The sequence below is a fragment of the Hydra viridissima genome, unplaced genomic scaffold, assembly GCF_058129835.1.
Source record: "Hydra viridissima isolate aposymbiotic clone 2 unplaced genomic scaffold, HvirCarnegie_v1 scaffold_10, whole genome shotgun sequence".
Lineage (NCBI taxonomy): Eukaryota > Metazoa > Cnidaria > Hydrozoa > Anthoathecata > Hydridae > Hydra > Hydra viridissima.
Genome location: NW_028324309.1, coordinates 15,086,754 through 15,112,918, shown reverse-complemented (window position 1 = coordinate 15,112,918; position 26,165 = coordinate 15,086,754). Strand labels below are relative to the sequence as shown.

Below are 26,165 nucleotides of genomic sequence, written 5' to 3'. Positions count from 1 at the left end.
TCGGTCACCTCAATGTAGTTCCCCACATTGATCTCTCCGTCAGTGAAGATTCGAATGAAAACTTGACCGGGAATATTGGTTCCAGAGGTGCTGTATAAAGACAGCCACAACCTTCTCAACACTCCAGACTTTCCAGAAAACGCAAACACAGGAGAAGTGGTTAATGCTGCAACGGTCTGAGACTTGAATCCCAAACTGGTGAAACTCGAGCTTGGAACGACGCTGGTCAAACTCGATTTTTGCAACAGCAAGTCGACGTAACTTTTTGTCGCTCCGTCTTGCTCGTTGGAGGGATCAGTCACGTTGATCAATTTGTGCGAGTTCAAATCCAAATCTGCATTTCCCACAGTTGTTCCTCCGCCTGATGCATGAGTGTCAACGTAATTTTTGGTGGCTGAATCTGAAGCAGAAACAGGCTCGGCCAAATTGGTTAATTTGTGAGAAGTCATGTTGATGTCGACGTATGAAATATTGTTGTAAGAGACTTTGGTGTCGACGTAGCTTTTTGTTGCTGCGTCTTTTAAATTGGTCGGATCGGAAACGTTGATCAATTTGTGAGAGTTCATGTCGATGATTCCTGTGATCGTGCTTGTCCCGTCTGTTTTAACGCACAGACTTGAGCTGACGTCGACGTAATTTTTTGTCGCTGCGTCATGAAGAGCTGTCGGTTTGTTCAAGTTGATGGCTTTGTGGAAATTCAAATCCAAGTCTGCAATTCCAATAACTGTTCCTCCTCCTCCACCGGAATGCGTGTCGACATAATTTTTGGTGGCAGCATCGTGAGAGTTGGTTGGTTCTGCCAGGTTGATGATTTTTTGAGAGTTAAAATCAATGTCTGCAGTTATGGTGCTTGATCCATCCGTTTTGATATAAACGTTGCTTGCTGAGTCTGTTGCAAGATTGTCGAGATAAACGCTGAACTCGTTTCTGTTGAATTTGTCAATCATTTTTTTAAAGGGTGAAAATTTTTTTCAGATCCTTCGGATCACCAAAGGGTGTTGACAACGTCTTGAAATCTGTTTCCCTCTTCACATTTTTTCAAGACGTAAAGACACAACCCAGCGTGCACAGACGTCAAAGAGACGTCCTATGGACGTCTTAATTAGGTCGCGACGTCTCCGACCAAATTATGACGTCCCAAAGACGTCCTCACAGGAAGTCTTTGTTAAGACGTCCTAATGACGTCTTTGAGACGTCTTTAAAAACGTGTAAATTTATACGTATAAATTAATTACGTACGTAACTGAGTTAACGCATTAATGCGCTAACTCAGTTAATTAAAAATGTTCGCTCGAGCTGGTCGTCATTTAAATTTCTTTTTTTTGGGGGTTATTTATCGTTTTAAGTCATTTTCTAATTTTTTACATTTTTCGGAGTATTTTAAAACTTGATTAACCTAGTTATTATTAATTAACTTAATCAGTTAAATAAGTCTTATATAAGTTTAATGTTTATTTTTAATAATGATCTATTTAGATAATAAAAATTTATATCTGAAATGTCTAACGCAAACTATTTAAGACTCTGGCGAAGAAACTATGAAACCCAGTTGGAAGTTCTTAATTATTGTCACGACTCTTGTGAAGAGACCATTTTATTGGATTCACCATCCGATAAAGAAGAAGTTGAAATAGTTGAAGAAGAAGTTGAAATAGTTAAAGGAAGACTGGATTTAAATGGCGAGGTTTCACCCTCATCTTCCATTTTTAGCGATGTAAATAGCATTTATATCTCAGAAAACGGTGATGTACACAATAAAGATAACTTGGCCTCTGAACTTTCATCTTGGGCATGTGAACATCACCTTACAATGGCAGCAACAAATCATATCTTGCTTATATTAAGAAATCATGGTCACAAAGAATTGCCTAAAGATTCAAGAACCTTATTAAGCACACCAAGAAAAGTTCCTCTAAAACAAAAATGTGGTGGTGATTATTTTTACATAGGTTTAAAAAGTTCAATAAAAAGTAAGTTAGAAGAGTTTTCATCTCATGATATTAATTCTTTGAAGACAATTAATCTATTGATTAACGTAGATGGTATACCATTGTTCAAATCATCAAACACTCAACTTTGGCCTATTCTTGCATCGTTTCAACTTGCAGGTCCATTTGTTGTAGCTCTTTACTGTGGTAGTTCCAAACCTGACAGTTGTGAGGAATTTTTAAAAGATTTTTTAGACGAGTATCGTAATTTGGAGGTTTTTGGTTTACACTATAATGGCAAAAAATTTCATGTAAATATTAAAGGATTTATTTGTGATGCTCCAGCACGTCAGTTTTTAAAGGGAATTAAGGGTCATACTGGTTATGATGCATGTGAAAGATGTAAAGTTCATGGAGTAAATATAGAAAATCGAATAGTTTTTCATGATCTTGACTGTGAACCAAGAATAGACCAGGATTTTAAGCAGATAGCTTATACAGGACATCAGTTACTTGTTAGTCCTTTAATCCACTCCAGTGTTCAATGCATTAAAGATTTTTGTTTGGACTATATGCATTTAGTTTGCTTAGGAGTTGTTAAAAGATTGCTTCTATACTTAAAAGAAGGCCCTCGTTGTTGTCGCATATCATCTAATCAGTTAAATGTAGTCTCTGACACTATTTTATTGCATTATGGAAAAATGCCTTCAGAATTTGCACGCCAGCCACGTGGGCTAAGCGATCTACGAAGATGGAAGGCAACTGAGTTTAGACAGTTCTTGACATATACTGGAATAATAGCCCTTAAAGGAACTGTTAGTTCACCAATTTATATTAATTTTTTATCTTTATCTGTTGCAATAAGAATTATGCTTGAGGAAAATCAAGATTACAGAAATGACTATTTGGAATATGCTCATAAATTACTGGTCTATTTTGTTGCAAGTAGTAGGGAGTTGTATAGCGATTCTTTTTGTTCATATAATGTACACTGTCTTATTCACTTGCATAACGATGTTTCAAACTTTGGATGTAATTTAGATCAAATTTCTTGCTTTCCTTTTGAAAATTATTTAAAGTCGTTAAAAAGGTTTATTCGTCAAGCAAATAATCCTATATCTCAAGTTGTGAAACGTATTCATGAGTTTGAAATAAATAATTCAATAAACTTTTCAAAGGATATCAAGACCAAAATTTCTACAAATGAAAAAGACAATTGTTTTCTTCTCCATTCCGGAAAAATTGTTTTTATTACAAGTATTTTAGATATGACTACTTTTATTTGTAAAATGTTCCACAAGAGTCTATTAAGAAATTACTTTCCTGATCCATTTGATTCAAAGATGGTCGGAATTTATTTTTTATGTAAGTCTAACATTGGCAAAAGAAAAACTGTAAATAAGGTAGATATTAAAAGAAAGGTTGCATGTCTACCAGTCAATGATGGGGTTGTTCTATGTACTTTACTTAATGATGTGATGTGGTAAGCCAACTATGTATGTGATTTTAAAGAATTTAAGTTAACTTTGCTTTCTTGTATAAAATAAAAAATGTGCACATTTATTAAATAAATTATTGCGTTAAAAATTAGTTATTTTTATGATAAATATATGTTTTTTTAACTTTTAATATTTTTATTATCATTATGTTTTATTATAACTTTTAAAATAGTTATATATAATATCTCTATAATTTTTAACAACATAGCTTAAAAAATAATTTCATTGTAATTTTTTTTTTTTTTGTTATATAATATTATGTTGTATAAATAAATAATAGTTGATAGTAAGTGCATGATGATTTTCAAATTACTTTAATGCTGTTTTTATGAAAGAATGTTAATTGCTAATTTAAATTCATATTTCTTTTTTAGAATTTTAAATTTTTTTAATGATTAATTGTGAGCTTTTAATGAATAATGGAGAGCTTTTCAATAAATACTAATTTGTTTAATTTAACTTTTAATTAAGTCTACAAGCATCATTTTCTATATAAATTTTATATAATTTTTCTTTTAAGTATAACAATCATTTCCTGTTATATCTAACATCTATTTTTTAATTACAATAATAAAGTAATTGACAAATAGTTAAAATTTATCTGTCTGATTTTTTACTGGTATAAAAATGCATTTTTAAATAATCTTTTCACTCAGTTTTGAAGATATTGGTTCTTTTAGGAAAAGTAAGCTTCATTTTAATTTATTAATAAATTTAAAAAGTCATTTATCTTTTCATTTTAATCAATTGTAATTCTTAATTTATTTATATAAATAAATTATTGCTTTTTGAGTTATTTTATTTTTATTTAATAATTTATCATATTGAAATATGATTGTCTTTATATTTTAGATTTCTAATCAAAATGTCTTATTCTTTGGTGTCTCTTGTGGAGAAAAACAAAAAAGTGGTAGATGCTGTTGTACCTAGTCATTGGATAAAAGATGACAGAGTATTTTGGCCTGAAGGTGCGTATGTAGAACGAAGTGCTAAGAACTTGGATGAGTTAGATGAAACCTGGCCTTCATATAAGTTAGTCAAAGTTAAATTCACTGCAGGTAGGATAGTTTACTAGTAAATAAGACTTCCTAACTATTTTGAATAATTAAAGCCATTGCTTTGTAGTTATTTCACAGTTTAACATAAATGTAGCTAATTTCAAAAATAGTAAATCAATTGTAATTTTATCATTATCATTAGATGACTATGAATGGTGCAAAGATGTAGAAATGTCTACTACTGAACATGACAGTGATGCTGAGCCTGTAATGAGTCAAGCAACAGGTAACATAAAGCTTAAAACAGTTTAAAGCTTATGTCACAGTTTTCATTTAACAGCAAAACTATTTTTTATATATTTATTATTGAAATAAAAGATATTTATTCTTTATCCTATTTTTCACTGATTTTGTTTTATTTTATTTAGCAAATAAGATAACACAAAAAATTGACCTACCTAGACCTTTTACAAAGTCAATGGAAAACAAAACAAAGTCAAATACTAAAAGAAGCAAATCTGGTGAGAATTATTCATTTGAGATTTATTAAAGTACATTAGGATTCATAAAAATATTCTTGCACTTAAGTGCAAGAATATTTTCATGATACTTTAATTAAAGTGCAACAATATATATATATATATATATATATATATATATATATATATATATATATATATATATATATATATATATATATATATATATATATATATACATATATATACATATATATATACATATATATGCGTATGTATGTATGTATGTATGTATTTATGTATGTATGTATGTATGTATGTATGTATGTATGTATGCATATATATATATATGTATATATATATATATATATATATATATATATATATATATATATATATATATATATATATATATATATATATATATATATATATACTTATATATACACACACACACACATAACGCAGAATTCCCAATTGGTTAAAAATTTCCAAAATTCAATAACTTTTTTTTTTTTTTTTTTTAGTAGTAAAAAGATAAAAAGTCATATATATATATATATATATATATATATATATATATATATATATATATATATATATATATATATATATATTTAGTGCATGAAATAGTCGATCTACCAATTCCTTCGATAAACTCATTAAAAAGAAAACTAAGTCATACTGCTGGTTAGTACTATATGCTTTTGTGTACTATCAAGGAAAGTAAAGCTTTTGGGGACCTGATGTCCCTAGTTTTTTTTTAAGTTTACTTTTTATATTGTTTTTTTAAAGAATTAAATATCATACCGAATGTTATGGATTCCTCTTCTTCAAGCAGACCATTGCAGCCCGAAACTACAAAAGATTTAGCAGGTAGTTGCAAAAGGATGTATCCTTTACCAGATGCAGGTAAAGTTGCTTGTTTCCATTTCATGTTTTCTTTTGTTGGTTTGTAATATCAGTAAAGTTTTATTTAAATTATTGTTTTTTTACTTTTTAGAGTTTCAGAGAAAAGTTATGTTTCAACTTGCTGAAATAAAGAACTTGTTGATAGATAGAACTGCACATTTCTCTAATGATGCAGAAGAAATTTTTAAACAGTGTAAAAGTTCAGACGAACTTATTATTTTAGAAAAAACAATTTCTGACGGGGATATTCAATACAGTACTTTTGTATGCTTGAATATAATTATTTACTCATTTATATTATTGTCTTAGTTTTTTTTTTTAATTGTCATAAATTGTTTATCATATTATTATCTATTTGTTTTAGGTAAAACATTTATCATCAGTTGGCGGTAAAAATCCAGCTAATGCAATAAAAAATATTCTACTCACGTAAGTTACCAGCATAAGTTTTTTTTGACGCTAATTCTAATCCATATTTTTCAGAAGAAAGATATTCGTTTTCTTTTGTTTTTATAAAAAAAAAATTTTATATAAGAAAAGTTCAAAATAGGATAAATATTTATCCTACTTTGAATTTTTTTAATAAATATCTAAGATATAAAATTTCTAAGCACTGCTAGTGAAATATATTTTTGCATATTTAGACTAACAACAGACGATGTTTTGTCAGAATACAGCATGAATGGTTTAAAGAAAAAGAAAATATTTAAAGAGCTTGTAAATCTATGTAATGCAATCACCGGTATCGATCTTAGCTTATTATTGTATTCAATTAACTCATGTTTAAAAATTTTTTATTTTTTTTGATGCACTGATTTTGTTGATGAATTTTTTCTTATTCTATTTAATAGATGCTGTTTTAAAGTCTTATAAAAACGTGACAAAAGCAGAAGCAATGCACCTTATTGGGACAATAATAAAACATTCTTCCGAACGATTGAAGAGAAAATCCTCCAATATTAATTGACAATGATTAAATTCTAATATAATTAAATGTTGTATTTTTTAAATTTATAATCCTTTATAAATTTGTAATTCTTTATGTCTCTCTATGTCTCTCTATGACTAGATAGAATCATATCAAATTCGATTGCTATATGCAATTTGTTAAGTAAAGGGCTTGGAAAAATATCAAAGACTTTCTAAAGACTTTCTCTTGAGAAAGTCTTTACGTCTGTACATCTTTACATAGATACTTAGAATCTATGTAAAGGTGATAAGTAATCTTAGAGTCTGTACATCTATTAATAGATGTACAGACTTTACTAGTAGATGTACATCTAATTAGATGTACAGACGTAAAAAGACGTTTATAGGAGGTCTTTTTCAGACGTCTTAAGGACGTCTGAAAAAGACGTTTTCAAGACGTCTGAAAAAGACGTCCTCAAGACTTTCACCTGAGACCGAATGAGGACGTCTTACAGACGAGAAATCAGACGTCTTATAGACGTCCTTAGGACGTCATTGTGCACGCTGGGAAGTGACCACAATAAGACGTGTTTCCAAATTGAACCCTGTTGCTGGTGTAAAAGATAGGGCTTTTCAGATATTGTTTCAATTCAACAAGAGGGGGTTGAGCGTAAGAGTCAAAGCTGAACTTTTCGTCTCCGTCTTTGAACCAACACACCCAATGAAACCATCCGGTGCTTGAATCCCCCGTGTTGATAATCCCGCATTCTTTTTTTCTCGGTTTTTTTGGCAATGTGTCTCTGACAAAAACCCCTCGAAAGTTTTTTATTTTCAGTTTTTTTGCTGCTTCCATTAACTGAAAAGTGGACAAAGCATCGTTCGGCAAATTAACTCCATGCGTCAATTGAAAATTGGTCAAAATTTTTTGCACATTTATTTTCTTGCTTCTCATTTTTTTTATTATTTTTTTTTTTAATTTGCTTCCCCATTTTTGTCACTTACCTTTGTTTTTTCCTTTGTCACTTACCTTTGTTTTGCTGCCTCCTTCCACATTGATCATTTTGTTCATTTTTTCTTTTGTTCATTTTTTTCTTTTTTTAATTTGCTTCCCCATTTTTGTCACTTACCTTTTGTTCCTTTTCTTTTAATTTGTGGTGACCATAGGCCAACGTGTGAACCCCATCATCCAAAATGATTCTTTTGTTATCGTCGGAGCTGAGAGAGGTTTTGTTGATCTCCTCCGTGTAAACGTCATGCAAATGGGATCGGATGACATTCATCTTGTTAATCTTTTCTTTTTTGGTTTCGAGGCATCTTTTGTAATCGTCGTGTGTGATGTATTTTTCGACGACATATGTTTTGACCCCCCTTGCATTTCTTGCATTTTTTCTCTTGTTTTTCTTGGTGTATTTTGTAGGAGTAAAGTTTTGACCGTAGGCCGACAAACTCTTCAATCTGTTTTCCTCCGGTTTCGTCTTTGAACATCCCAATGACCTTTTTGTTTAAACCCACTTTGAACCCGACGTTTTGAATGGCTGGATGGCTTTTGCTGAAATCGCTCGTGTCGAATTTTTTTTCCACATCGTCGGAAATGTCCTTGTAGAAATCGTCCGTTTTTATTTCATAAACCAGCGAGTCCGTGTCTGTCATCAGCAGCTTTGCGTCACCAGGATATTTTTTTTTGATGAAGTCGTAATGGAACTCAAACATCAAGGTTTTGCTCAAATCGAGGATGCTCATTCCCAAGTAAACAGGTTTGTTGTAAAGAATTGATGTCCTTTTCATGTGAACGGCAATCATGTTTTCGTCGAAAATCGTGTGCCGGTCGTAATTTGGTTTGGCCGACAACTTGATTGCCTTTTCCTTTTCTGTCACCAGTCTCACATCCACTCGCTTTTCAATGTTCTCCATGGTTTTTCCAAACACCGAACTGTTCATCAGCTTGAAAAATTCCTTCTCAAATTCGCTGGTTTTGTTCTCAATTCGGTGTTGAGGTCGATGTAAGGTTTCAACCAATCCCGTTGCTCAAATTTCATGCCTCTGTGCACCTTTGAGATTTTCATCCCCAATCGTTCATACAATGTCAGGTTTTCACAGTGAAGGACATATTTTTTTTTGTCGTTTAAATTTGGAACGAGCTTATCCACTTTTCCGATTTTCATTCTCTCAGGGGCCAACGGATAATCGTTGTGTTCATCGTGAAGGCTTTCAGGATAATCCAAATCAACCTCCAAAATGCACGGAACCGATCGCCAATCTGACAGTTCGTCTTCTGACATCCATTCGAAACCGTGAGTGGGAAGAGGTTTGCACATGGCCCATCCGTACAGGTTGTTGGCGTCCAAGTATTGAATGAATTTTGATGGTTGGCTTGGATCGTACGAGTCGCCCATGTATTTGTTGTTCGATTTTCCATGCCGGTTTGAGATCATGCTGATCCCTCCACGTGTTCCTTTTTGGATCATTCGAAGCATGTCGGGGTTGCTCAACAACTTCAATTTTATTTTTGTCAGTTTCAAACAAGCGTCCCAAGCCAACCCGGGAGATGTGTAATACCAGGCTGGGTCGAGCTTGTAATGTTTCATGCAAACGTCCCGGAAATTTTCAAAGACGTCGGCCAGAATCAAAACATCCGACACGTTGTACAAATCGTGATAATCTCTGAACGTTTCGCATTGAAACACGTTCCAAACCTTTTGCGCATGCTCGTAATCTTCGTCGCTTATTTCCTTATGGTTGAGTTCTGAGAAAAACGCTTCTTTTGGAGGCAATTGCGTTTCTTGAAATTTATCGAATCCGTCCACCCAACCGTAAGGGTAAACGCCTTTTTTCCGAAGCAAATCGAATTTTTCTCCTTCAAAATATTTTGAGAGGTTTTTGAACTCTTCCGGCTTTAAATTTTTCGACAAATCTTCCAAACTGGAGGCCATGAATTTAAAACTGTCGATGAACCTCAATTCAATTTTTTTCCGTCTTTCCCAATGTATTCCCCCACTTTGATTTTTTTCGAGAAGCTGATGTATTTTTCCTCGTTGCATGGGATGCAGGTTATTTCTCCGCCGAGTTTCTTGATGAACAAATGGCTGTCGTAACCCGACAGATTGTGAAAAACGACAGGAATGAATTTCGGGACTTTGTATTTTAAATTGCATTCGTTGTGTGTCGCTCCCCGATATTTTCCAGTGAAATGACAGTGGTCGCGCACTTTTTCTGAATCGAGGATTTTTTCTTCGCAAATGTGACAAACCGTCGCGGCTTTGAAATTATTTTCATCGTCCTTTGTGAGGACCATATTTTTTTTCAAGTTTTTCCCGAAAATTTCTTTTATTTCTTTTTCCAAACTTTCGACAAAAAATTGAGCCACGTCTTGGTTTTCGTTTGACGATTCGGAAATGGATGGTTCTCCGTCATAAACGGTTTCGTCAAAACATTTGATGTGAAAGGCAAAGGAGCTCGGAATGTGACTTTGAAACTTTTTGGTGTAAGACTGGTCTGGGTTTTGTTCGCACGAGTGCATCGGTTTGACAAAGCTTTCAAAATCCGCGTAAACGATGAATGGAACCCTCATCGACCTTTCCATGTGTCCGAATTTCATGAACGAATTTTCTGGAGGAAGATCCATTCGTGTCGCGCTGTGCTCTCTGCAATAGGTCGAATGTTTTGAAAGATCCTCCTCGCTTTTCATCCCTTGCAAGCAATTTCTGCAAAAATATTTTTTTCCGTTTCTGTTGGATGCTTGGGATGAAATGAGTCGACTCAGATTTTTGATCAGACAATAATGGTTCGTTTTTTCGTCTGAAACAAGAAGCAAATCAATTTCATGCTTTCTGTTCAAGCATTTTGATATTCGCAAAGGGTGAATGGATTTTTTTTCGTAACCAAAAACGTTGACGCTGATGTCTGGATTGTTTTTTTCAAATTTTTTGATTTGATCGAGTTTGACCGGAAATTCAATCCCTCCCCAATTCAACGCTTTCGATTGTTCAATCAAGTCTTTGTCAATTCTTTCTCCATTTTTTTCTTTCATGTTCAACGCCCTGGTGACGCTCCACTTGAAGCATTCATTGTCTACGTTCACCATGTTGATTATTGCTTTTTTGCTCGACAGAAAATCGTCGAGAGGTATATACGACCGACCTCCGATGGGTCTGTAGTCAATAAAGTTGATGTCCATTTTCAAGATGGCTGACACTGTGCAATTCGATCCCATTTTGTTGTATTTTTCCATGTTTTCCAGGATCTCCTCTTTTGCTTTTTCATAAAATTCTCCCAAGTCCGTCGACTCCAAAATAATCCCAGCTTTTGACAAAAAAGGAACGATTCGATGCTCCTCCTCTCCAGTTTTAAGGTTGACGCTCTCCATATCGATTGTCAAAACGAGGCTCGCTTTTTTGTTTTTATTCTCTTGAAGAATTTTGATCACGCCGTCTTTTGCCAAATTCAAAAAGGCAGAAGCGTCCTTTTGGTTTCCTTTGACCTGATGCGAAAATTGTTTGGCAACACGACTCAGCGCGTGATCGGTCAAATGAAAATCAATGAGGGGTTTGTAAACTGCTGATCGCGCGATTGCTTTGAGAGCCATTGATTTGAGAGAGTCCACTTTTCTCTTCACTTCGCTCCCCACATTGCTCACTGTTTTCTTCACAGCCTCTGGAACAAAAGGATCAACAAACTCAAGCAAGCTGTTGAAACTGTTGACGACCGCATTTTTCACAGCTGTCGAAAAACTTGAAAAAACTCCAGGAGTCAACACAGGAGACGAATCTGTAACAGGAGCGTCAAGCATATATTGTGATTATGGTTTTTGAGGAAGAGCTGGTCTTGGTGGAATTATTAATGGTTTCGGAGCGATGGCAGGCTTTTGAGCAGTTTGACACGGAGCAATCGCAGGACGCGGAGCAATCGCAGGACGCGGAGCAATCACAGGACGCGGAGCAGGAAAAATTGACCTCGCATCTGATGATGGATGAGGTCCAATGACAGGTGTTGTTGTTTTTATTGCCTCAACGAGCTGCTCCCTTGTCATTTTTGTGTAACCTTTTATCGCTCGTTCTCTGGCTTCACTTCGCAATTTTGTCAGAGATTTCTCTTTGACTTTTTTTTCTTTGACAGTTTTGCTTTCCATTTTTTTATTGTCAAGAAAATTGTTTAGCTCAAATTCCATTTTTTTTTTTGGTTTTTCCAATTTTTTGCATTTTGCTTTCCATTTTTTTATTGTCAAGAAATTTTTTTTCAAAATCAATTTTATTTCCGAGAATTTTTTTCCGAAAATTTTTTCAATTCTTTTTTTCGAGAATTAAAAATTTTTTTTCGGATTTTGATTTTTTTTTCATTTTTTCGGACTTTGATTTTTTTTCAGAAATGAAGATCTCAATCTTGATTCAATTATCCACTTTTCCATCACGACGCTCCAAATATCTCCAGCCATGACCCGTCTTTTTCATCGCTTCGTAAAGGGATCCGTATTCAACCACATCTCCTGTTTCGATGTTGGTCGTTTTCACAGACACAGGTTTTTTTCGAATCGAACCAAGCCTCTCGTATTTTGGGTCGATCGGTTTTTTCACATTTTCCGTTTTCACATTTTCTTTTTTCGGTCGACCCACATGTCTGCATTCTTTTGCACCTTCCAAAAGCGAATCTTTGCTCACGAGATTGTTCTCAACCGCAATCATCATCAAAGTCAACAAATTGTTTGAGGTTTTTGTGACACCATTTTCTCTCAGCAAATTTTTCAGATCATTTTTCGTCAGTCTCATGTTTTTTTTGAAAAGAAAAAATTTTTTTTTAATTCAATTTTTTTTGATCTAATAAACAGCGCTCATGTTGGTCCCGTCTGAAGAAAATCAATTTGTCAGAAATGATCACTGCAAAAATAACGGTGTTGTCTGGAACAGCCGTTCTGAATTTCAGGTTGACAACCAATTCAGCCGTTTCGGAAACAACTCTATCCTTTTGCTTGCTGATGTCGACAAAAAACAACGGAAACAAATTTTTGTATTCAAGAAGAGTCAAACCTGATTGACAAACAAGCTCGTTTGTGCCATAATATTTTTCGTCAAAAGTGAACGCATCGGAATGAGCCATGACCATTTTCTTTTCTCCGAAATTCAGGTCATAATTGTAATTCGGATATTTGATCCCATTGACGGTCACGAAAAAATTGTTGACGTCACAATGATCGAACACGGCTGGATTTGCGGTTTGACTGGAACCTCTGTTTGTCTGAAGACCTAACACGATAAATCTCGGAACGCTTTTGTCCGTGATCCTTCCAAGGGTCCAAGTGAATTCTGTGAGACCCGCTGGAATGGCTTGCCTTTCGACTTTGTTTGACTTATATGCTACTGGAACGGTGATTTTATTTGACATCATTTTCAAAAATTCGGATTTTTTCAAAACATCCAGCTCAATCCTTGGCATGAAGAGTGGGAATTTTTTGATGTCGATCATTCCTGCAGTAACAGTTCCGGCTCTGTAAATGGCGTCATCGTATTCTTTTTTTGTAAAGGTGATCGTGTGTCTGAATCCGTAAACGACTTTGTCGTAAGTCTCGCAAAAACCAAAAATGTGCTTTAAAGGGATCCTGAACGAAAATGCACCAATGGATGTGGTGTCTGCAAACAAGTGAGCTCTCCTGACGTTGAACCCAGTGGTTCCAGTTGCGTTTGATGTGTCTTTGTACCACATTTGCTTCAAACCATCGGCAAGCTGAAAACCGAAAGGATATTTCAACAATCCAAGCATGGTTGTTCCCTGACCTGGATACATGACTCTTTCCACTTGCTGTCCTGATAAGTCGTAAGTGACGTCACTGAACAAATACATGATGGCGTTGTTCACCAGAGCAATGTTGTCTGCTGCTGCGTAAGCGGTTCTGTCTGCTTTTTTCAGAACCCCTTCGACGAGGATTTAAGCCTCAGACGGAAGTGTCTGCACAGACTGGCAATCAATCTCAAAAACGATCGATCCTGAAGAATTCAAATCGATGTTTGTTGGAAGGTACTCGAAAAAATCAACTTTTTCGATGCCGGTGTCGTAGACAGGCTTTTCGTCAATTGTTAATCTGTCGGTGTTTATCATTTTTTTTAATGAGAAAAAAAATTTTGTGTTATTTTTGATTCGTCAAAAAAATCACGCAATCAAAAGCCCGCTCCCCATTTTGACGAGATCCTGAATTCTTGCCGCATTCTTTTTTGTCATTTTTCTTTTTGGACGAATGGACGAACCAAACATTTTTTTGTGCAGCTCTTCCATTGTATTTATATACGTGTACGGATCAACCTTTGCCGCTTCGTTTGCAATCGTGTTGACCAATTGGTTTAGATTCACTGTCCCTGTCTTGGCGTAAACTTTTTCGATCGCTTTTTTTCCTTTGTCGATGGCAACGTCTTTTGCGGTCAAAATGGCTGAAGTGGCCAATTCTTTTCCTGCAGATTTGGCTGCGGTGATGGCCTCTCTTCCAATTTCGCTTGCCGCTGCCTTTCTCAATAAATGAAGAGACGATCTCGATGCGTTCGAGGCTGCCATTCTCCTCAAAAAATTTTTAAACGTGTCAACGAATCCTCCTCCAACAACGTTCTTTCTCACATATCTTTTGTTGTTCACGATGAGCATTTTAAAAATGAGAAAAATTTTTTGTTTGTTTCACGACTCGATGTATTTTTGAATCGATCGATATTCCTCTTTGTTGATTTCCCCCTGCCTCAAAAGCTCGTCACAAATGGACACAGCTTCGTTTCTCGATGCGATATTTCCAGCATGACCAGCGGCGATGCTCAAACCAAGTCGCTGCACAAGAGCATTTGGATCGCTCGGAAGAATGATCACTCCACGACCTTTTATTCCTCTCGTTTTTTTGTAATTTTTCTCCCAAATTTTTGAAACGATCTTGTCCCACTTTTCACTTCTCGAAGCTTTTGGAACGGTGGGTCTCCCTTCTCTCTCCATCGCATGCGTTTCGACCAGTATTTTTTCATAATTTCCCAAGTCCTCATTTGTCACCTTTGTCATATCAGGTCTGGATCTTGAAATCAGCTCCCAAAAACCAATCGTCCCCTTGTACTTTTCTCCATCAATAATGATGTCGTTTTCATGGATGAAAATTTCTTTGTCTCCAATAAACATTTTTCCTCGTTCTTTTGCGTGAATCCCAAAAACTCGATCTGCAGAAAATTTTTTGGCTGCATATTTAGACAAATATTCCAAAGCAATGTTTCCCACATTCATTTTTCCAGACGTTTTTTCAGCACCTTTTAAGCTTTCAGATGGGCTTTCTGGATAAGTCAAAGCCAGTGGAGTGTTGTCAACTTCTCTGTATGCAATGCTCTTCAGCTCGTTTTGCACCTTTTCGTTGCTCTCGATCAGAGGCTTGAAAAACTTTGACAAATCAGCCTGGTAGCTCACATCTGAAATGTTCCGGTTGAGGCTCTCATTGTAAAGCTTTTCCCGGTTGGCCATGTATTCTTTGACAATCTCATCTCTCTTTTTTGGGTCTTGTATTTTAAAGAAGGACATTTTTTTAAAATACGGAGAAAAAAAACGAAAACGAAAACGAGTTTGCGTTTTGCGTTTGCGTTTGAGTTTTCGTTTGCGATCATTTTCCCTTTTTGAAAATGTTGTTAAACGCTTGAATGGCTTCTTCTCTTCCTTTTTGGATCAACGTCTCTTTGGTCAATTCGTCAATGCTGCTTTTTGCATTTGTCCGTATTTCTTCGGCCATGACCTTAAATTTTTGAAGCTCGCTGAGAACCAATTCGTACTCGGAATCGCTCACAAATCCGTCCATGAGCGATTTTGAAATGTGATCGCCAATCGTGTTCAATTTTGACACGGAAAGAACCTTTAATTTTTCGTGCTTTTCAGCCTTCAACATCATTTTTTTGTTTTGTTGGTTTCCGAAAATGGACAAAGCACCCATCCCAACCGCAATCCCCTCGCACGCAATCGAAACTGGGGTAGCAACGACGGTTGACAAAACGGCAATACCAGTAATCCCCAAAGCAATGCACACCGTTTGCAGCCCATCGTCAGCGAAACGAATGATTTTCGACACTCGATGGTACTTTTTGCTCAAAGCCATTCTCCTCACTTTTTCATCCTCCATTTCTTTTTGGATCTCGCTTATTTTTTGAAGCCTGTAAACATGGCCTCCGTCGGATGGTGCTGTTGGAAGAGTCGGATAAATTTTTTCGGTGTTTTTGATTATCTCCATCTTTTTAACAAAGACAGATTTTTTTTTTTTTAATTCGAATCGATGTGATTTATTTTGCAAAGCTTTTCACCTTTTTTGACAATGACGTCATTGGCGCTGTTGTTGCTCACATCCAAAATGACGTCATCCACAGACTCTGAAAAAATCACATCGTTTTTGAAGAAGTTCAAGGCGCTACTCGACTTTCTCCCCCCCCCCCCTATTTTTATGATTGATTCTGATAAAGAATTTTATGCTGATTAAGAATCGTATAAAAACATGGGTCTCAAAATCAATGGAAAGTGCTCTAATCTGAAGTTGAAAGTACAAAAATATACGACAAATCTCTAATATTCGCCATCTTGAAAAATGATTTTTTTTGTTTTAAAAGTTATCTTTTAAAAGTACTAACAACCTGGTTTTTATATTCATAACAAAAACTTCTAATTATGGAACGTTTTGAGAATTCATTGACATTTAAATTTATCACGCAAATTTGGTTTAGCTGGGATCATTACTTTGTTGTCTAGAATATCTTTTAAAATTTTTATCAAATAAGTTGAAAAATCTTTTATTGGTTATATACTAAAATAAATTTAGCATTACTAAACTTTTTGCATTAAAAATGTACATATTTCAAACTGTTGATTTTTTTTCTAATACTTTAAGTTAACCCCCCGTGAAAAATTATTTTCATTGTAACTGTCATATAAAAAGGAATGTTTCAGTACTAACTGTCTAGTAAGTTTATTTATCTTAATATCATGGCCCTTCGAAGACCAACAATAAACAAATTTGACTCTCTTTCCTTAACAGAAATAGGAGCAAAATTCAAATACAACATTGAAGCTACAATCCACTGGTGCAGAACTTATGGTTTACTCGCCGAAAGTATGCGTTGTAGTGTATGTAACGTGGCCTGCACACAGCAAGTGAAGAATGGATCAATCGATCAGTTCATTTGGAGATGTCAAGTTAAGCGGTGCAAAAGAACCTTCAGCATAAGAAAAGGCAGCTTTTTTGAGAAATCCCACCTACAACTTTGGCAAATATTAGGATTAACTTACGTTTGGGGTAGAAGTACAGGTAAGAGTCGGGGATTATCAATTAGCGATATAAGGCAAGAGCTTAACATAGGAAGCGATGACACCATTGTTGATTGGAATCAATTTTGCAGAGATATTTGTGTCTCATATTTCATCAATAACCCTGATCCAATAGGTGGTCCAGGGTGCATTGTTGAAATAGATGAATCTGTTTTCTGTCGAAAGAAGTATCACGTTGGTAGAGTAATCCCACAGCAGTGGATATTTGGCGGATATGAACCTGCTACTAAAAAAGGCTTTTTAATTCCCGTCCAAAATCGCGACTCTGCAACATTGATTCCAATCATAAATCGATGGATACTTCCTGGCTCTATTGTCTAGAGTGATATGTGGGCAGCTTATAATGATTTGCAAGCTCCTGCATATTTACATGGCACTGTCAACCACACTCGAAACTTTGTAGAACCTCTGACTGGCGTGACAACAAATCATGTAGAAGCTATGTGGTGTCGAGCGAAAGCAAAAATCAAATCAATGATGGGACCAACTAACCGTGAAATGATAGCTGACTATTTGTCTGAATTTATGTGGATGCAGAGATTCCCCGAACATCGGTTTTTTCATTTTTGGGATCAGGTTGTGGCAGCGTATCCTGTTTGACTTCCTCGAAAGCTTACTGTGTGCATTAAACGTTACTAGCATTATAATTCATGCCGAGGACTGGGTAAATCAAAAAAATGGCTATTTTCATAGCCACTTACATTCACTAAAAACATTTTTGCAAAGAACATAAGGAATTCTATTTTTATTATTCGAAGGAAGTTTGTCTTTTCAATTACTCTTTCTTTATTATTAAAGATTTAATATTATCTGAGAATTGTCATAAAATCTCTTATAAATTTAAAATTCATAAAAAGGAATCATGTTTCGCAAGAGTAACACGCTTTATAGCTAGTTTTTCTGTCCGATTACACATAAGAAACGAAGCAAATGAGCTTGTACTAGAAAGTTTCTTATTTTAAGAGTACATTTTTTCAACTCTAATACTAAAAAGTAGTAAAAGTTGCTTAATTATCGAAAGTGAGAAAAAGTACATAAAATGAACTTTGAAAACATGTTATCACGTTTTATTGTCAGCTAAAATAGCTTGAATTCCATCACTGTCATATAATCCTAAGGTTTGTCCCTGAACAGAACACAAATTAGGAGATGTTCCTCGAACCTTAATAAAATAAGTTTCTTATCGAAAAGTAACTAAATACTAATAGTTTCTTAAGATTTAAGTACTACTTTCTTATTTTAAAAAAAAAAAAAAAGTGTATACTCGAGGGAACTTAGCCGTTCATATTAAACCTAAAAAAATTTTTTTTTGTTGTAAAAACCGGGCTGGCATTTTTTGCTTTTGAAAATAAAACCAACCGTAGAATTAGTTTTTTCAAGATGGCGAATATTAGAGATTTGTCGTATATTTTTGTACTTTCAACTTCAGATTAGAGCACTTTCCATTGATTTTGAGACCCATGTTTTTATACGATTCTTAATCAGCATAAAATTCTTTATCAGAATCAATCATAAAATTAGGGGGGGGGGGAGAAAGTCGAGTAGCGCCGAAGTTCAATTGGTCACTTATTTTGTTCATCAAAGTGACGACAGCGATGCCTCTGTCAAAACTCAACCCAACAGACAACGATATTGTCGTCAGAGAAAGAGCTGAGAATTTAATGTCCTTCTTAGCAAAAATTTCATGGTGCCCGTTTATGTTAAAACAGTTTGGGTGATCCAACTCTTTTTTTGCCACAACAATATTTTGCGATGTCTTTTTTGCAGGTTTTTGATTGTCTCCACCAGGTTTTCAAGCTCTTTGATCCGTTCCACCAAATTTTCCAAATTTTTGGTTCGATCCGACTCTTTGAATCTCTCCAACACTTCGATCCTCTCATCCATGTGTCCCAAATATATTTTCGAGATCTCCAAACTCGAATCAGCGTGTTTCTCTGCCGATGAGACGTTTTTAAAAAACTTGTGAGGGGCATGCATTTTTAATATGAAAAGAAAATGTTTTTAACTCATTTTTTTTTCTTTTTTTTCTTCGTGTTTTTTCTTCGTGTTTTTTCTTCGTGTTTTTTTCTTCGTGTTTTTTCACATTTCTTCTTCAGATTCCATTTCCCCCAAATCCAAATCGCCACCCATGATGCTTTGAACAGAAGTCACGTTTTTTGCGATGACCACTTCGGGAATCCTAACCTGAATGGACTCGATCTGCGCTCCGACAAAAACACCTTCGATTCTCAAAGAGGCGACAACAAAACACTTTTGTCGAACATATTCTATAGGACACACCTTCACCAGCTCTTTCGCTTTCTTTTTGAAAAACGAAGAAGACACTTCAATGCCTTTCTCGTTTTTCTTTGTGAACAACTTTCCGAAAATAATGGGAGATTCATTCGGATTATCGGATTTCTTTTTCAAAATGGACAAGTCCTCTGTCATTATTTTCTTTGTTCTCCCTCCCTTTTTCAAAGTGGGAGTCATTTCCTTGACTTTTTCGCGAAGAAATTTCGATACCTTTTCTACCACCTCGATGAACTTTTTTTCTTTTTCGCTCATCCCTTTTTTCTCGTCGAAACCGAGAAAGGACATGGAATATCCCTCCAGTTCTTTCGTTCCAAAGCTGCGGTTCTCAAACATACCCAGAGAAAACAAAACAGGTGTCCTCAAAATGAAAGGTGCTTTCCCAGAGGAATACTCATAAAAGAGCGGAATCTTTTGGTACTGAACTGGTTTGGTTGCGGAATAAATCTCTCCAACCGACAATTTGCTTTCATCAAAATTTCCGACCGTCACGAAATTCGTCATTTTAATAAGAAAAGAAAATTTTTTTAAGTCGTTTTTTTCAAACGGATCAATTCATCATTGCTCACCCATGAGTTGAACGAGTCTGGATATCCTTTCCATTTGACCAGTGATTTGCTTTTTGTTCGGCGAACGATTTTTTCAATCCTGAATATTTCTTGATGCGTCTTTTGCATCTCCTGCTCATAAAAAGTGCCTTGAATGTCTTCACCGTTGGCGTCGGCAATCTTGTACGTGGGTGGATCCGTTCGCTGAACTTTGGACACTGTGAAAACCTCCTCGGTCCATCTCGGAGTGTACCCTTTTTCAAAATGGGGCTTCTTTTTTGTGATCCTCACTTTGTCTCCCATTAAAAATTTCGGCTCTGGTCTTTCTTTTGGCATCTTTCCATTCAGATTCATCCAGACCATATTTTTATTCTTTTCCTCGCTGGCTTCAATCGGTGTCATTTTGATGGACGAGTGCTTTGTGCTGTTGTAATTTTTCACCATTTCGTCCAAAACGTCAATGTATCGGTTGGTGCTGTTGGCTGAAAAATATTTGAACATTCTCTCTTTCATCGTTCTGTTCCATCGCTCGACGACACAGCTTTTTTCCTCGTTTTCAGTGGAATATAATCGTACATCCAGCGATCTCACGTGCTTGTTGTGAAATTCTTTTCCTTTGTCCACCCACATTTTGACACATTTTCTCTCACCAAAAATCTTTTTCAACGCCTCAGCCACTTCAAGACCCGTTTTGCTTTTCAACGGAACGATCCATCCATACTTTGAAAACACGTCGATCACCATGAGCAAATATTTGACGCCATTGTTGAACTTTGAAAACGATTGCATGTCAACCAAATCGGTAGCCCATATTTCATCGATGTCGTTCACAAACACTTTTCTTTTTTTAAAATGGCGAACGACCGGTTTGTGAAGCTCCTCTGCAAGCTGATCCGTCCATTTCAAACTTGAAAAAAATTTTTTTTTTTAGAACCCTTTGGATTCACAGAGACACCCAATCCGAATTTGGCTTTGGCTTTGATGATGGGCTCGATGATCTTTCTTTCGTTTATTTCTTTTTGAGTGGGGTTTGGAATGGAGTTCATTTCTTCAAGCATCATTTGATCTGCCAAATTTCTGCTTCGAACGTCGGTCAAATATTTATATGCCAAATCATGGTGATATGCCGCATTGTCCACTCTGTCCACAGGTTTGCTCCACTCCTGATACATGTCGGTGGATGTGAGCCTTTTGTCCAGGTTTGTGCCAGGTCCTACAAAATTCATTCCTGGAATATGCATTTCTCCTGGAAATTTTGCCCACGGAAGCTTTATTTTTTTTGAAAAATTGTTGATCGATTCGACCAAGTCACCCCCTTTTGTTGCATGCGAAGAAACAAACTGGCATTTGGTCGTTCCACAAGAATCACATGTTCCTTTGATCATGTTTCTGTTGTTTTTTGACACCTCGTTTCTCAAATGAATGGTTTCGGTTTCTCTTTTGCATTTGACGCAGTACATTTTATTGAAAAAAAATTTTTTTTCATCAAAAAATGGAAGTGACAGATTTGTCATGGAATATTGGGAAAAGCAAAAGAGACAACAACCCGCTTTTGCCGAGAAGCATTCGAGGAATCATCGTTGGAAAGTCCGGTTGCGGAAAAACAACCTTGCTTCTCAATTTACTGCTCAAACCTGGATGGCTGGATTATAACCATTTGCAAGTCTTTGGAAAATCTCTTTTCCAACCCGAGTACAAAATACTGAAAAGCTCGTTCGAAAAAAATTTGCCAAAAAAGATCATTCTCGATTTGTTCAAGGTGCAAAACGAAATGGAAAAATTGAATTTAAACCCTGAATGCGTCATTAACGACCTTTCAAAAAAATTTTCCGAAACCGAGGACATGAATTGTCAATTTTTCGAAACGGCTGACGATGTTCCTGAACCTGAAGACCTCGATTCAACAAAATACAATTTGATGATCTTTGACGACCTTCAATTAACCAAGCAAAACAAGTGCGAAAAATATTACATCCGCGGAAGACACTCCAACGTCGACTGCTTCTACCTCGCTCAAAATTACTTCATGCTCCCACGACAAACCATCCGAGAAAACACCAACTTCATTTGTCTGTTTCCTCAAGATTCAAAAAATATGGACCACATTTTTCGAGACCACGTTTCGAGCGACATGGGAAAAGAAGAATTCAAAAAATTTTGCAAGCGTTGTTGGTCTCAGCACCACGGATTTGCCGTCATCGATTTAACCTCAAAAAAATACGAGGGAAAATATCGAAGCGGATTCGACGATTTTTTTTTCCCGAAAGAATCCTTTTGAAAAAATTTTTGTCCATTAAGAAAAATGTCTGGCATCATCATCGACGTGGATGGAAATTCCAACGTAATCATAACAGAATTTTTGGACAAAATCGTCTTTGAAAAAGAAAAAACATACGAGATGGCTTTTCTCGGTCTGGAGACGTACAACAGCTTTCCAAACATCACAAGCAAAAACAATTCTTTCCGTTACAGCATGAACAACGGAGCCAATTGGGAAAACGTCGTCGTCCCAGACGGAAGCTACAACATCATCGACATCAACAATTATTTGCAAAAAACTGTCTCAAACACAATCAAAAATTACGCGTCACAAAGCGCAAGCTACGTCGCTGTGAATAAGATCAGCTACTCACCTGAAAACATCAAAATCGGATCCAACTCAAACACTTTGAAATCAACCATCAAACTCGGAGTGAATTATTTGATGGACCTGAACGTCGAAAACAGCATCGCCTCTCTTTTGGGATTCACAAAAAGACAATTGGACTCCAATTCAGAATACGAGTCCGACGACATTGTCAGGATTTCAAGCGTCAACACGATCAGAATCGTCAACAACGTCATCGGATCAGCCTACATCAACGGCTCACAACTCAATTGCATTTACTCCTTTTACCCATCGGTCGGTCCTGGATTCAAAATCATCGAAAGACCCACCCATTTGGTCTACCTCCCTGTCAAGGTCCACGAAATTTCCACGATGATCACACGCGTTGTAGATCAAAACGGAAATTTAATCGACTTTCGCGGAGAGGACGTCACGATCCGATATCACATTCGAGAAGTGAAATAAATTTTTTTTTTCCCTCGTGAAAAAAAATGAGCAAATACATCAGTGTCAAATTAAACGTGTCCCATGGACAGATCGAAAAAATAAAAAAATCCATGATGGAAGGAAAACCCGTTAGCATCCGGATTTCAAGAGAGGATTTCCGCGGAAACGACGTTTTGCTTGTGACACACACACAACACCAACAAATTTTGGACGCTCTCCATCGAGGAGTTGGAGTCACCATTAAAATGAGCAAGACTCAAGTGGAACACAACGCAAATGTCAAAGGAGGATTCATCGGAGCTCTTTTACCTTTATTGGGAATACTTGCTGCTCGAGCCGCTCCCGTTGTTGCCACTGGTTTATTAGGCGGTGCTGCCTCTTCACTTGGGTCCACTGTGATCGACAAAATTTCAGGAAGAGGTGTCGTTTACCTCAAAAAAAATGGACACGGAATGAAAATGGGCACTCACAGAGGAAACGGATTATTTTTAACACCCTGGATCAAAGGAGGCTCCGTCAGAGACGGTCTTTACATCAAAAACGGAAAAGGTTACGAATCGATCGGATCCGGATTGCTTCTCGGACCGAACTCCCCATTCTCAAACATCCCTTTTTTAAATTTGATTTTGTGAAAAAAATTTTTTTTTCTTGGCCAAATAAAATGAGAATCTCGCGAAACGACGACGGAAAAATCAGAAGCATTAAATTCATCGAATACTTAAGGAACAAAAGTTTTGGTCACCGAGAAATTGAACTCCATTCTCGAAGAAAAACACGAACAAGAACAAGAACAAAAAGAAAAATTAATTTTTCGCGAACGATTTCAACACCTTTACACCCATTTTTTTCATGGATCCTCATGAAAAAACACACACACCCCTCAAAAAAATATCAAAACGGGCATAAAAATGCTTTTCTCACAGAACTTTTATAGTAATTTTTTTTCATGGATCCTCATGAAAAAAAACACACACCCCTCAATCAAAATAATCAAAACGGGCATCGATACATTTTCATACCCCTCAATCAACAAAAATAATCAAAACGGGCATCAAAATGAAAATGAGCCAGAACTCTCCTTTTATAGTAGTAATGAGCCATAACCACTCTCTTTTCTCCAAAATTCAAGTCGTAATTGTAATTTGGATACTTTATTCCATTAACAGTCACGTAAAAATTGCTAACATCACAATGGTCGAATAGTGACGGATTAACTGTTTGACTGGAATTTCTGTTTGTCTGAAGTCCGAACAAGATAAATCCTGGAATGCTTTTGTCAGTGACTCTTCCAAGCGACCAGGTAAATTCTGTTTGACCGGCTGGAATAAGCTGTCTTTCACATTTGTTTGATTTATAAGCCACTTGAATGGGAATTTTTTGAGCCATTAAATTCATGAATTCAGTCTTTTTCGAAATATCTAATTCAACGCGAGGCATATAAAGTCTGAATTTTTTAAGGTTAATCATTCCTGCACTAACGCTCTCCGCTCTATAAATCGCATCATCACATTCTTTCTTTGTAAAGGTGATGGTATGCCTAAACCCATAAACAACTTTGTCATAGGTTTCGCAAAATCCAAAAATGTGTTTCAACGGAATTTTAAACGAAAAAGCTCCAACGGATGTAGTGTCTGCAAACAAGTGGTCTCGTCTAACATTGAATCCTGAATTTCCAACAAGATTTGACGTATCCATATACCACATCTGTTTTAATCCATCAGCAAACTGAAATCCATAAGGATATTTCATCAATCCAAGTATGGTGGTGGCTGGACCTGGATACATCACTCGTTCCACTTGCTCTCCCGACAAGTCATAAGTCACATCATTAAACAAATACAACAAAGCGTTGTTCACCAGTGCAATGTTGTCTTTAGCATCGTAAAAGGTTCCATCGCTCTTTTTCAACACTCCTTCAATAAGAATGTAAGCCTCTGATGGTACTGTTTGAATCGATTGACAGTCAATCTCAAAAGTAATCGTGCCTGAAGAATTTAAATTGAGATTGGTTGGAAGATACTCAAAAAAATCAACTTTTTCAATACCAATATCATACTCTGGGTTCTCAGTAACTCTTAATCGCTCAGTATTTATCATTTTTTATATAATAAAAAATTATTTAATTCATTTAAATGTCTCTAATTGCAAGACATTGCATGTTTATAACAAGTCATCGCAACAGAATGCTATCTTCATACTATTTTCATGCCCTGCCCTATTTTCACCAGGTCTTGAATTCGAATCGCGTTCTTTTTAGACATTTTCTTAATTTGAATAGATGAACCAGTCTTTAATTTCTCAATGGTCTTTTTACCTTTGTCAATAGCCACATCTCTAGCAGTGGAACTGGCTGAAAGGACTAACTCTGTCCCAGCAGATTTTGCAGCTGCAATCGCTTCTTGTCCAATTTTGCTTGTTGCAGCATTTTTAAGCAAATTCACTGTTGCTTTTGTAACACTTGACGCAGCTGCTCTTTTTATGAAATTTTTAATCATGTCTACAATACCACCTCCACCAACAACGTTCTTTTTCACATATCTTCTTTTGTTCACAATGAGCATTTTTTTTAAAATAAAACAATCTTTTTAAATAATTTTATCAATAGTCCTCATTAACGATTTATATTCCTCTTTATTAATCTCCCCTTGTCTCAACAGCTCATCGCAAATAGCAACAGCCATATTTCTTGACTCTTTATTCCCAGCATGCCATGCAGCAATACTCAATTCAAGCTTTTCCACCAACGCATTAGGATCACCTGGAAGAATAATAACACCACGACCTTTTATACCCTTTTCAATACGCATCATTTTTTCCCAAATAGGAGCAATAAGTTGTTAATACTTTGGTCTTCTTGATGATTTCGGTTTATGCGGTTGCGAATCAGATCTTATAGCACCACTGTCCATTAAAATTTTTTTATAATTTTGCAAATCTTCATCGGTATAGCTCTTTGGTATTGTTAATTCAGTCATCAGTTCCCAAAGACCTTTTGTTCCATTATACTTTTCTTCACCGACAATGATATCATTTCCATCTATTTCAACCTCCATTTTTCCAATGTACATTTTATCTCCAACTTTGTTCACTTCGAAAGGTCTTTTCTTTTTTTGATCGACTGACAGGCTTTTAATCATCTTTTCATTGCTTTCAATCAGAGGCTTGTAAAGCTTTCTCAAATCAGTCTGAAGATTAGCATCTGAAATGTTGCCGTTTCTTCTGTCATTAATTTCTTTCACAATTTCA

At 35.8% G+C, this 26,165-nt stretch overlaps 3 protein-coding genes and 1 pseudogene across 4 annotated transcripts; 2 read left to right on the top strand and 2 right to left on the bottom strand.

The window, feature by feature from the left end:
• The first annotated feature begins 1,304 nt into the window (after positions 1 to 1,304).
• LOC149883323 (uncharacterized) lies at positions 1,305 to 6,039 on the top strand (annotated as a pseudogene). The gene is made up of 7 exons (XR_016456335.1): positions 1,305 to 3,319; positions 4,356 to 4,485; positions 4,628 to 4,711; positions 4,854 to 4,946; positions 5,526 to 5,594; positions 5,700 to 5,816; positions 5,908 to 6,039. The product of XR_016456335.1 is annotated as an uncharacterized LOC149883323 (transcript).
• A 2,623-nt stretch (positions 6,040 to 8,662) lies between these two features.
• Positions 8,663 to 11,511, bottom strand: LOC149883322 (uncharacterized). The gene is made up of 2 exons (XM_090101061.1): positions 10,298 to 11,511; positions 8,663 to 9,980 (listed from the first exon to the last, which is right to left on the bottom strand). Exons 1-2 carry the CDS (start codon positions 11,509 to 11,511, stop codon positions 8,663 to 8,665), a joined length of 2,532 nt encoding a protein of 843 aa, XP_089957187.1.
• Positions 11,512 to 14,372: 2,861 nt separating this feature from the next.
• On the bottom strand, positions 14,373 to 15,242 carry LOC149883321 (uncharacterized). Its single transcript, XM_090101060.1, has one exon. The coding sequence runs from the start codon at positions 15,240 to 15,242 to the stop codon at positions 14,373 to 14,375; it is 870 nt and encodes a 289-aa protein (XP_089957186.1).
• A 1,440-nt stretch (positions 15,243 to 16,682) lies between these two features.
• Positions 16,683 to 17,345, top strand: LOC149883320 (uncharacterized). Its single transcript, XM_090101059.1, has one exon. The coding sequence runs from the start codon at positions 16,683 to 16,685 to the stop codon at positions 17,343 to 17,345; it is 663 nt and encodes a 220-aa protein (XP_089957185.1).
• The last annotated feature ends 8,820 nt before the right edge of the window (positions 17,346 to 26,165 follow it).

Bases quoted from the DNA above. Each gene is read 5' to 3' on its own strand.
- LOC149883322 (XM_090101061.1), bottom strand. From the start codon at position 11,511: ATGCTTGACGCTCCTGTTACAGATTCGTCTCCTGTGTTGACTCCTGGA. The intron at 9,981-10,297 runs GTCGATGAGGGT...ATAATTTCAAAG, and splicing joins AAATTCGGACACATGGAAAG to CCGCGACGGTTTGTCACATT.
- LOC149883321 (XM_090101060.1), bottom strand. From the start codon at position 15,242: ATGTCCTTCTTTAAAATACAAGACCCAAAAAAGAGAGATGAGATTGTC.
- LOC149883320 (XM_090101059.1), top strand. From the start codon at position 16,683: ATGGCCCTTCGAAGACCAACAATAAACAAATTTGACTCTCTTTCCTTA.